The sequence below is a fragment of the Gossypium raimondii genome, chromosome 1 (genome assembly GCF_025698545.1).
Source record: "Gossypium raimondii isolate GPD5lz chromosome 1, ASM2569854v1, whole genome shotgun sequence".
In the NCBI taxonomy this organism is placed as follows: domain Eukaryota; kingdom Viridiplantae; phylum Streptophyta; class Magnoliopsida; order Malvales; family Malvaceae; genus Gossypium; species Gossypium raimondii.
In genome coordinates, this window is record NC_068565.1 from 8,996,481 (window position 1) to 9,010,084 (window position 13,604).

A 13,604-nucleotide genomic window follows, 5' to 3' on the forward strand; every position below is an offset into this window, starting at 1 on the left:
GGAGATATAATAAGAGCGAGGCTCTATCTAATAAGAAAATCGAGATAAAGTCAAAGAGTGATTTATTCGATTGATGTAGTTTTTTTGTTGTTTTTTTTGTGTTTCGTATTATTATCAGTCTGTGTCTTGTAACCACAATTTGGTTTAATGAAATAATTACGGTACGTTTTTCAATTGCCATTACTTAACAGCATTGATTTATTTTTTTTCCATTTTTTTCTCCTTTTCTCAATTGATGGTCGGCTCTCAATCATCGAACCCCTCATGATCCCAAACCCCAAATGTTAGGCATATTTGTAGTGCCATAGTTTCGAACTGAACGTACTTTGCAAATGTGAAGATCAGCTTCTCCGTAGTGTCATAGTTGCCACCGTTTCCCTTGAGATTCTTTTGTTAGAACTATAACATATTAATATAAACATAATGGATCATGTTTTGTCATGTTAGATCGTTAATAATAAAAACGAGATGCAGAAACATATACGAATCTATCAATATGTTGATATCTTTGAATCGTGTAGTTTCGATCTTCCAAATTAATATACAAAAAGGTGACTTTTTTTTTTCTAAATATGGGATGTCAGAAAGGTTATGTATGTGTAATTTGGAGACCATAACACTAATATAAAATTTTTGCACATTTACCCCATCATTAATTAGAAATTAGTTGCTAGACTATCTACACATATTTGACCAATACTTCATTTCATTTAATAACTGAATCCCAATAAGCCTTAACTGTAACAGCTCGATTTTCAGCGGTGTTGTAAAAGGCGATTTTAAAATCTCATTTTCATAAATTGGGTCCGTAAATATTAAATATGAATAATTACTAAGTTGGTATAAAAGAATATTAATATTTGGTCCTTCAATTTTGTCTATTAATTGCTTAATTAGGGTACATGAACTAAATTATAAAAGTCTGATCGCTATAAGTTTTTAATTGACCAAAGACTTTGGGGCTTATATTGCAATTAGTCAAAGGTCCAAAATGAGAAATAAAAAATTTTATAATATGTAATAGTGGATGGTGATGGGAACTTCCACTAATTTTTATTAATGGTGATTAAGTTTAATTAATTAAGTTTAATTAAGTTAAATAAGTAATTAAATATTTAATTAAAGTATATAAGGCAAATTTTAGTGGGGTTTTTTTATTTTTTTCATTTCACCTAACTGTACATGCTTTTAAAACCTAAGAACTACCATTTTTCAAGCTCAAGTTATTCGGTCCCTAATTGATCAAAAATTGGATCAAATCGGAGATTAATGGGAAAAAGTCAAAATTGTCGATTAGTCCCTAAATATTCAGCTGTTTGTTGTTTAGATCAGACAAGTTCATATGATATTTCTTTATATAGGTTTTTGTGTATTTGATTTGTAATTATATATGTGTTTGGTTGTGAATTGATTCAAAATGTAAGATTTGGACTAAATTGAAAAGTGATGGTTACATGTGAAATTGATGCATGTGTGAACTTAGTAAAGGTTAGGATATGATTGGCATGCCAATAGGGTTTTGTGCTCACTTGTACGGGATTAATTACAGATGTTACCGAGATTCAATACTTGTTGCGGATACTCAAATACATATGATAAAGGTTTAGCTCAGACATGTAACTTGATATCGTTTTAAAGGTTTAGCCCGAACGGGTAACCTAACAAGAATATATTCAGCTCGGACGAGCAACTGGTGTGATATATATACCTATGTATCCGAGTTCGTTTACAAGGGTTCATCAAGCAAAATACTTTATATGAAACGAGAACTGGAAATGAGAATAAATGAATTTGAATCAAATGAATGAATATTGAATGAATTAAGTATAATGCCTTTGATCATGTGAGTGAACATATTACTCTTGAATTGAATGAGTTGTGTCATATCCCAAAAATTGGGTTAGAAGATATGGGGCTAGTAAAACCGAGAGTGATCGCGTTTTGGATTTTTAGTTAAGGCTATGAAAATTATGTTAAATGTGTTAATCTGATTTAGTGGATAGGTGTTGTGCTTATGTGTGTGCTGTTCTAGGTTTGAATTTTTTCTTTGAATTTTTGTTATTTATGCCTTTATTTCTATTTCTGATCCTCTAGCATAAATAATATTTTTGTTCAATTGATGACAAGAACGAGTTTGTTGGTTAAATGGTAAGGTGTTAGCTTACTTTTTAATTTTGTGTTTGAATCCTCAGAAATAAAAATAATTTTATGTCAATTTTGGTGTTGTCTCTGTGAACGAGTTTGGTTTTTATTAAAACTTCTTAAAATTGAGTTAGTTAGAAATGGGATATGATTTGAATTCTTTTGATTATAAATAAGTTTTAATTATCTCAATGCTTTTTTATTATTATATTACTAATTGATGTTAGAATAAAATTTTATTATTAAAATTTAAATATTAAAAATTATGTTAATAAATCTTGAATTGCACTTTGTATTCAAGTTAAAAACACTTTTACTATAATTTAAATTATTAAATGTTGAGTTATACTTTACTTATATTGCAAGATTTTCTTTCAAATAATAGTTAAAAGTTCTCAAAAATTCAATTGTCATTATTATTTTTAGGCTAAAATTATGGGTTGAATTATTATTGTTAAATAATTTACTTTAAAAATAATATATTTAAATTATATTCAATAATTTGAATAAAATTATGTCCCGTAAAAATAAATTATCTAATGAATTAAAAAAGGAAACACTTGAAATTATGTGATAATACAGGGAAGCTTTTGGTCATTTTAATATTGTCTAAATAAATTTATTTCGGTCTAACCTGTTAAAAAAAATTAAAAAACTCAAGTTTCACAAATTTTCAGCACATGAAACCCCAAAGGAACAAAATCAAAGTTGAGTTGATGGATTGAACATTGTAAGCCTTGGCAGTAACATGGTTAAAGCTCCATGAAATTGAAAGATGGCATTCACTACACCAAAATAGGCTTTTAGCGGCATTTTTAGCGGCGTTTGGACAAAAAACACCACTAAAAATCGAGAATTAGCGGCGCTTTTATAAAAACGCCGCTAAAGGTAGAGCATTAGCGGCGCTTAACAGAAAACGCCGCTAAAAATTAGCATTAGCGGCGTTTTCTGAAAATCGCTGCAAAAAGCCTAAGCCATACGACACCGTTTTCTGAGTTTTTGAGGCCCTTAGCGGCGTTTTTTAAGAAGCGCCGCTAATGCTAAGATCTTTAGCAGCGTTTTTGAAAAAGCGCCGCTAATATATTTTTTATTATAAGTTGAAAAATTGATATTTCGTTGTATTCATTATATAATAGTCAAATTTACATTTAAATGATAACAAATAATATTGTTTAATACAAAATGTTTTTATTAAAGAGAAGTCCTACCTCCTAACTATTTATTATTTTTTTCAATCATATAGTTTATTTAAACTACTTTACTAGAAAAATATATTAAATTATGAGTAAAATAAAATATCATAGAACTTAAATTGATAGTTCGATTAAATAAATCAAATAAAGTAAATATAAAACACCAAATATGGTGTTTATGGATTTAGGGTTTATGGATTTAAGGGTTAGAGGTATAGGGGTTAGGTTTAGATTAATTAGTGTGTTTTAATTTATATATTAAATAATGTTTAGGGTTAGGGAATCTGGATTGGGTTGGGGTTTAGGGATTAGGGATTTAGGGTCGGGTTAGGATTTAAGGTTTAGGGGTTAGGGTTAGAGGTTTAGGGGTTTAGGGGTTAAGAGCTAAGGATATATAGTTTAGGGTTTCATGGGTCGAGTTAGGGTTTTGGGTTTAGATTAATTTTTTTATTTATATTTTAAATATGTTTTTAAATTTCATATATAATTGAAAAGGATAAGATAACAAATATTTTAAAATATTTAATTAATTATCATTATAGTTTAGGGTTTATATGGCTTAAGGTATATGGTTAATTTAAGATTGAAGGCCAGTTTAGGAGTTACTATTTTAAGGTTTGGGGATTATATATGGATTTAGGGATTATGGTTTAAGGTTTAGGGGTTAGGAGATAGGGGGTTTAGGGGTTAAGAGCTACAGATTTAGGGTTTCAAGGGTTGGGTTAAGGTTTAAGGTTTAGACTAATTAGTTTTTTTTATTTATATATTAAATATGTTCTTATATAATTGTAAAAGATATAATAATAAGTTTAATATATATATTGAAATTATGAGTATAGTTTATATTATTTAAGAGATATATAATAGATAGACTTTATGTATATTGAATGGTTAATTTAAGATTTAAGGTTTATTTTAGATTTGTTAAATGATACAATTTTATACAATTAATTAATGCTTTTATATTTAAAATATTTAATCTAAACCATTTGATATATTTAATATGGATAGATAGGTAATTATTTAAATTGGATAGGACCAAATTATAAGAAAAATAAAATACAAAAATAAAAATGGAATAAAAATAATTCTTTATGTAATTATTTAATTTGGATAGGACCAAATTATAAGAAAAATAAAATACAAAAAAATGAAATAAATATTTTTCTAATTCTTTTAAATATTACTTAAAATTATAATAATTCTTTATGTAAAATTTATATGAAAGATACAATAATTGAATATAAAAAATATATACGAGCTTTAGCGGCGTTTTAAAAAAAAACGCCACTACTATGTATTAAAATTTCCTAAAAGCGGTGCCGTTTGGGTAGAAAAATTTAAATTTTTAGTGGCGTTTTCAAAAAAACGCATAAAAGGTAGATATTACCAGCGTTTTGTGAAAACGCCGCAAATATGTATTGCAATTTTTCAATAGGGTCATTTAGGTAGTGGAGTTTTTCTTTAAAAGCATACAAATGTGGAAGAAAATAAAAGATAATTAAAATAGAAAAATAAAATGAAATTTAAACACTAAAATGTTAATTTTATCTAATTTATTATAAATATTACTTAAAGGAAACTAATAAATAAGTTAAAAAATTAATATATAACATTTGATAATTTAGGAGAGGACCAAATTAACAAATGGAATTAAATTAAAATAAAAAATAAAAACACTAAAATTTATAATTTTATCTAAAATTTATAAATATTAGTTAAAACACTAAAATTTATAATTTTACTACTATATATTATAAATATTACTTAACAAAACTATGGAATACCTAAACAGTAGCCGTTTCAATATAAAATTTGATTTCGTAGTGGCGTTTCCACTAAAAACGCCGCAATAAACGAGACATTAGCGGCGTTTGGAATAAAAACGCCACAAAAATTCTTAATTTTATAGACAAAACGGCGTAGCTTTAGTCTGCAATTTTAATGGCTTTAGCGGCGCTAGGGAAAAACGCCACTAAATGTGCGCATTAGCGGCGCGTTTATAAAAACGCCGCAAGGTTGGGCTGTTGTTTAAACAAAACGTCACCGTTTTTGTGGGCATTAGTGGCGTTACTGTAGAAACGCCGCAAATTTTCAATTATTTCTGCTTCCAAATTTCCCCATACCCGAAAACCTTGGTTCTATTCCCTCCTATTTTCCCCAAAATTCCCCAAATAAAGAACCTTAGCCTGCTGCCCTCGACGAGGCAGACCTTCCCCAAATCTGCTGCATCGTCGCACTCGTGGACCGTCGCAGGCCTCTACCGTCACACTCCTCTTCCGTCACACTCCTTTCTTCTGCTCTACCAGGCGTTTCATTTATTTATTTTTTTAATTTTATTTTCAGGGTTTGGACATACATGGCCGAATCTATATAAACGAACAAGGGATTAACGCACAGGTACTTTGTCAGTCACCCCTTGCATTTTTTATTAATTAATAGTTGAATAAATAGTTACGTTCCATTATTCAAGGCGATTTGAGCATTGTGATTACTGTCATATTCTACCACTCCATAATTTGGTGATGAATCGACATTGTTTTTCTGCTCATTTGATTTTTCATGCTCGACTAAACAAAAGGGTGTTTTTTATCCCTTTTTTTTGCTAACTAAAATGAAATATTAGGTTGCAAATGCTAGTGCTTGCTTCATTTTTGACCTTGTACAGTTATTTTCAAATTTAAACTACAAAAATTTTAGTAATTGAAAATGCATATAGTTCTCATATGCTTTTCCATGTATGTACAGAGCATATTTTCCTATCTTTATTCAAGACTCTCTTGGTGCTTAGTTCCTTCCAAGATATTGATTAATTGTAGAAGATAGTATAGTTTGGTCTTTTTGTTTTCTTCTTTCCTCCCATTCCTCCTTTCCTTTTAAAGTACTCAAGTCGTATGTTGTTTGGAAAAACAAGGGAGTATTTCTTGAATGCAAGTAAATGATTGATATTGATGGTAGTGCTAGAAAGATGCATAGCTTGGTTTGCGATTGCATAATGCCTATCGATTCCTTGGAGTAGTTCATTTTTGCCACTAATAATTTTTCTATACCCTTCATTTTGCAGTATAGTGGGCCCTCAAAACATTCTTTTGCATATGTTGAATGGCTAAAAGAAGATGACATTTTTAGATATACTAGTTCGAGACATCTCCAGCGTTTAACGGGCATGCCTTTCCCAAACTGAAGTCTGCGATATAAGCCTTCACTTGTACAAGTAAGCAATATGTTTATGTGTCTACATGTACATCCTTGCATATTTGTTTAATTGTATCCAAATTTGATTTATTCCTTTTCTCTTTTCTTTTTTTGGTCTTCATAATTGTATTGTGTTCTTTTTTACGTGATGCGGTATACACATTTGCCTTTAGCTAATTACTCTTGTAAAAGGCTTACATATTAGTTGTAACTGTTTAACATAGAATTTCTTGATGGAATGTTTAACTGTTTTAAATTCAATACTATTACACTCCCACCGGTATTTAAATCCTAATGGAAGAAGCATATTAATTGTAACTTCATAATTCATAAAATAGCTACCTTTAATGTAACCTTACTACCTTAGCATGCATCTTTGTTGATATGCTTCATAAAGGATTCAACAAACTTAGAAAGATGAAATTAGGTGGAAATAACAGGATGAAAGGTACAAGATTCAAAGCTAAAAACACCCTCACCTTGTGTCTTCAACATTTAGGTGAACCTTATTTCAAGTAAATAAAGGAACACTATAATTTTTAGAACTTGGGACTTCAACTTGGAGGATTTGGATTCAGATCTTGTAAAGGGAGGCTAGGTATATGGAATGTGAAAGAGCCATCTTTTTCTATGATTCAAGTCGATGGCTTCCTAACATCTTGAAAGGATAAAATGTTACAGTTAAATCCCTATTCCTTGTTTTTCTCACAATATAGTTCAACACTTCAACTGGTCAACTTAACGGTATCTAATAATCCCTAGTTGTCCTACATATTGTAGCATAAACTTTAAAAATTGTATTTGTGGTCTAACTTTATGGATCTGTGTTCTTCCAAATTGTTCGAAGCATCGATTTCAGTATTAGGATTTTACTTATGTTTAGGATAGAACTATTTATTGAACTTGCATTTGATGATTGTGACTATAGACAATTTTTCATTAATCTCATTGTTCTTTTGATGTTTGGGCATTTATATACCTTATTTCATCTCTCTTTACTCATCCAATTCACTTGAATATACACACAAAAATGCTATAAATACTGAGGTTGATTGCAATTACAGCAAAGTTGATTGCAGCTGATATGAACCCCCAAGTTTTGGTTGATTGCAATTATGGTACGTTTGCTTAATTAATACAATTTAAATTGTTTTAATAATTTATAGTGTTTATTTTCTAATGATTTATTTCATTTATTGTAATGCAAATATTGTTAAGTTATGTTGCATTGGGTTTTTTAATATATATTATGTTCCTAACTATAGGATTTATTTTTTAGGAAAAATTAAAGGATAAAAAGGCGAGTCTGAAGCGATTGCTTCCAAGTGATAGTTCTGTTCATATTGACGACATTGATAACCGGATTATCACTGAAGTTTTGGGTCTGAAAGGTATGGTCGGGTTCGATTTCAAGGATTTTTGTTAACCCATCCCAATATTTTGGATCTAGCTCGCAACAATATATGCCTTGAAGTCGTCGAGCCAAGTGAAGTTCGAGGTTAAGAGACCGGATGGCTCGGATGCAAGCGACAACAATTGAGCAAATTACACAACTTAAAGCGGAGGCAACATCGAGAGAAGCCGAGGTTCAAAAGATATGAAGAACTCCACTACAACTGAAAGCGAGATCTGTGCAAGAGAAGCCGAGGTTCAACGAAGTATGAAGAACTCCAATGACTTAAAGCGAATCTGATAAGAGAAGTAGAGGCGACTAGAGAAGTACAGTTGCAATGAGGGAAGCAGAGGCTAAAGCAAGGGAAGCGAGGTGCAGCGAGGGAAGCGAGCAGGCGTCAAAAGTTCGATGAACTCTAGCGGCAGCTTCGAGCATGATGAAGATGTTTCAAGAATCATAGCAATGTACCGCCTCTTAGACTATCGTGTAAATATACTTGATTTTGACTTTTAATTACCATTTTAACTTTTAACATTTTGTAAGAATAATCTGAAATTTATTTTATTTATTGATATTTATTATTTGTTTAATATATAGATTTATTACTTTTGGCTGGTTTAGATATGATTTCTTCTGATTTGTTTTTACAGGAGGGCTGAAAATATAAAAAATTTTATTTTACAAATCTGCCAAATTTAGTGGCGTTTTTAAAAAAAACGCCACTAAAGGTGTTGGCCTTTAGTGGCGTTTTTGGTAAAAGTGCCGCTAAAGATAAGGGTCTTTAGCGGCGTTTGTGAAAAAAGCGCCACTAAAGATCATGGTCTTTAGCGGCGTTTTTGGGGAAAGCGCCGCTAAAGATTAGGTTCTTTAGTGGCGTTTTGTGGTTGAAGCGCCGCTATAGATCAGGGTCTATTACGGCTTTTTAGGGGAAAGCGCCGCTAAAGATTAGGTTCTTTAGTGGCGTTTGTGAATCAAGCCGCTATAGATCGTGGTCTATTCCGCGTTTGAGAAAAAACGCCGCTAAAGACCACGATCTATAGCGGCGCTTCTACTAAATTGCTAAAGATCGAGGTCTTTATGGCGCTTCCATTAAAGCGCCGCTAAATGTCTTAGTCTTCAGCGGCGTTTGTGCTAGAAGCGCCGCTATAGACCAACACCTTTAGCGGCGCATTCATTAGCGACGTCTGTTGCGGCGCTTTTCAAAGCGCCGCTAAAAGTATCTGCGGCGCTAAAAAGCGCCGCTAAAAGCCTGTTTTGGTGTAGTGATTGCGATGAGCTATGAGCTTTTATCAGAAACTTTTTCTTTCCAAGTACCCTCTTAGAAAACATGCCAAGCTTTGTATTCAACCCTTTAGAGATGACCATTGATCCTGACTTTAGAAATCAAGGGTTTCCTTAAATCTACACAAATGGCTAATCTGGCGAACCTTCCCCTTGTTGCACTAACGATATTTTCATTGATCCTAACCATTGAACCAATCGCTTTCCCAATGGCTTTGAGAATGCATGACGAATAATAATTTTCAGATAATCCCGGCAACCGAACCCACACCACTTGGACTCTCACCTCATCCTGATTCATCGAGAAATCGGATGACCAAGGACGGACTGTCAAATATTGCCCAAATATCACCCATGATCCATTAGTTAACACATTGTTGTAGCCATCTTCCTCACTAAACCGAACCAGAAAATAATCATTCTCCAAATCCATTAATTGGAATGGACTATTTGTTTTCCACAATAGTGTAACCCTATTTAGCAAAGCATTGAATGTTATTTTCCTATCCAATAGCTTAACAATGATTGTTTTTTTTCCATCTTCTTCTCAATGAAACCCTTCACCCGGTCAGAGAACGTAATCGATGGTATCCCACCTACCAGTTCAGTCCTTATATCACCATCCTTAATATCAAAATCATCCACCATCCGCAACTACTCCTTCGAACCGGGAGCACACATAAGAGAATGCTTATAGCTCATCTTTGGCAATGAATCCTCCAACACCTTCCTACCGTCCCCATCCACTCTGGGATCATTTGAGTCAGGTGGTAACTCCGTTTTACGTCTAACCTTTATCGTAACTCTAGCCACGCCTGAATTGGAGATATCAAGATTAGAACCCGACGTGAAAACCAGAGACGCACATAATTATAAATTTTACTTTTTAAAAAATCACATTTTACCGGACAAACAAGGTAAAAAATTTAAAATTCCTGCCAAATAATTATTTTATAGTGTTCATTAATGAGCGAAAAGAGAAATAATTCTTTGATTCAAGACTTGGACTCCAAGTACTACGGGATCTTCCACCACTTGGACTCCAAGTACTATTAATTATTAAATATTCTGTTTGGATCATTGTTTTTGATGTTTTGCCACTGCCGTTCTCTTTCACAAATAACTCTGAATGGACTTTACTTGAGACCCACATAATTATATATGCTCTTTCCACAGAATAAACAAATAATATGCTTATGTATGCTCTTGCATCAGCAGCCTATTGTACCTTTCTGAAATGATCGGACTCCATACTTGGCTGTATATATAACAGATATTGGTACGCTAGTCTTACCATTCACTTCACTTTTCCTTCTTTCTACTCATATTCCTATGGGTTCCCAAACCCAGCAGCCTCACTTTGTGCTGTTCCCTTCCATGGCCCAAGGCCACTTGATCCCCATGGTAGATATCGGTCGATTGTTAGCGCAGCGTAACGTGATTGTTACTATAGTTACGACACCTCATAATGCAAGCAGAGTCCAGAAAACAATTGATCGAGCTGTTGAATCAGGCCGCGCTATCCGTTTAGTGCAGCTCCGGTTTCCAGGCAAAGAAGCAGGGTTACCAGACGGGGTTGAGAATATAGACATGATATCTTCAATGGAGGACTTGTTCAAATTCTTCACTGCAGCAAACAGTATGGACGAAGCAGTGCAGGAATTATTTGAGAAGCTAACACCACGCCCCATTTGTATTATTTCGGACATGTTTCTGCATTACACCCTCAAAATTGCTACCAAGTTTCAGGTCCCAAGGATATCGTTTCATGGAATTTGCTGCTTCTGTTATCTTTGTGTGCACAATCTGAAGTCCTCCAAGATACTAGACAACGTAACATCTGATTACGAATGCTTCAAGGTGCCAGGCTTGGCTGAAAAGGTCGAATTTACTAAACCCCAGTTGCCGCTTAACCTTGATGAATCCTGGAAGGACGTTTTTGATACAACAACAAAAGCTGACGAAGCATCATATGGGGTTGTCATAAATAGTTTCGAAGAGCTGGAATCACCATACGTCAAAGAGTACAGGAAGATAACAAAAGCTTGGTGCATTGGTCCAGTTTCTCTGAGCCACAAAAATGAGTTGGATAAGGCTGAAAGAGGTAAGAAGGCTTCAATCAATGAGCAGCAGTATTTGAAGTGGCTTGATTCTCAGGAACCCAACTCTGTAATTTATGCTTGTCTTGGGAGCATGAGCACTATGAAATCTCCCGAACTGATAGAGTTGGGTTTGGGCTTGGAGGCCTCGAACAAGGCATTCATTTGGATCTTAAGAGGAAATAATGATGCGTCGAACCAGGTGATGAAGTGGATTGAAGAGGATGGATTTGAGGAAAGAATAAAAGGGAGAGGATTTGTAGTTGTGGGATGGGCTCCCCAAGTGCTCATTTTATCACATCCTGCAATAGGAGGGTTCCTAACTCATTGTGGATGGAACTCAACAATCGAAGGCATTTCTGCTGGCGTTCCATTATTAACATTGCCACTTTTTGCAGACCAGTTTACCAATGAGAGACTTGTAGTACAAATACTAAAAATCGGAGTGAGCGTTGGGGCCAATGAACCTACGGCCTGGGGAGATGAAAAATCTGGGTTCATGTTGAAGAAAGAACATGTTAAAAACGCAATAGACCAATTGATGAACGAAGGAAATGAAGGAATAGAGAGAAGAAAACGAGCAAAAGTGTTTGGAGAGAAGGCAAATAAAGCTGTTGAAGTAGGTGGATCTTCTTATCTTAATATGACACTATTAATCCAAGATATAATCCAACAATCTTCAAAGATGGGTGTGGATATGATTCCAACCTCACATCGCCATGAGAACTAAGGAGATATAATAAGAGCGAGGCTCTATCTAATAAGAAAATCGAGATAACGTCAAAGAGTGATTTATTCGGTTGATGTAGTTTTTTTGTTGTTGTTTTTTTGTGTTTCGTATTATTATCAGTCTGTGTCTTGTATCCACAATTTGGTTTAATGAAATAATTACGGTACGTTTTTCAATTGCCATTACTTAACAGCATTGATTTATTTTTTTTCCATTTTTTTCTCCTTTTCTCAATTGATGGTCGACTCTCAATCATCGAACTCCTCATGATCCCAAACCCCAAATGTTAGGCATATTCGTAGTGCCATAGTTTCCAACTGAACGTACTTTGCAAATGTGAAGATCAGCTTCTCCGTAGTGTCATAGTTCCCACCATTTCCCTTGAGATTCTTTTGTTAGAACTATAACACATTAATATAAACATAATAGATCATGTTTTTTCATGTTAGATCGTTAATAATAAAAACGAGATGCAGAAACATATATAAATCTATCAATATGCTGATATCTTTGAATCGTGTAGTTTTGATCTTCCAAATTAATATACAAAAAGGTGACTCTTTTTTCTAAATATGGGATGTCAGAAAAGTTATGTATGTGTAGTTTGGAGACCATAACACTAATATAAAATTTTTGCACATTCACCCCATCATTAATTAGAAATTAGTTGCTAGACTATCTACACACATATTTGACTAATACTTCATTTCATTTAATAACTGAATCCCAATAAGCCTTAACTGTAACGGCTCGATTTTCAACGGTGTCGTAAAAGGCAATTTCAAAATCTCATTTTCATAAATTGGGTCCGTAAATATTAAATATGAATATTTACGGAGTTGGTATAAAAGACTATTAATGTTTGGTCCTTCAATTTTATCTATTAATTGCTTAATTAACCAAAGATTTAGAGACTTACATTACAATTAGTTAAAGGTCCAAAATGATAAATAAACAATTTTATAATATGCAATAGTGGATGGTGATGGGAACTTCCACTAATTTTTATTAATGGTGATTAAGTTTAATTAATTAAGGTTTAATTAAGTTAAATAAGTAATTAAATATTTAATTAAAGCATATAAGACAAATTTTAGTGGGGTTTTTTATTTTTTCATTTCACCTAACTGTACATGCTTTTAAAACCTAAGAACTACCATTTTCAAGCTCAAGTTATTCGGTCCCTAATTAATTAAAAATTGGATCAAACAGGAGATAAATAGGGAAAAATCAAAATTATTGATTAGTCTCTAAATATTCAACTGTTTGTTGTTTAGATCAGACAAGTTCATATGATATTTATTTATATAGGTTGTTGTGTATTTGATTTGTAATTATATATGTGTTTGGTTGTAAATTGATTCAAAATGTAAGATTTGGACTAAATTGAAAAATGATGATTATATGCGAAATTGATGCATGTGTGAACTTAGTAAAGGTTAGGATACGATTGGCATGCCAATAGGGTTTTGTGCTAACTTGTACGAGATTAATTACAGATGTTACCGAGATTCAATATTTGTTACGGATACTCAAATACATATGACAAAGGTTTAGCTCAGACATGTAAC

The 13,604-nt window shown here is 32.8% G+C and overlaps 1 protein-coding gene across 1 annotated transcript; it reads left to right on the forward strand.

Moving 5' to 3' along the window:
- The first annotated feature begins 10,493 nt into the window (after positions 1–10,493).
- On the forward strand, positions 10,494–12,209 carry LOC105780571 (UDP-glycosyltransferase 73C6). The gene has a single exon (XM_012604971.2). The coding sequence runs from the start codon at positions 10,537–10,539 to the stop codon at positions 12,031–12,033; it is 1,497 nt and encodes a 498-aa protein (XP_012460425.1). The 5' UTR covers positions 10,494–10,536; the 3' UTR covers positions 12,034–12,209.
- Positions 12,210–13,604: the final 1,395 nt, after the last annotated feature.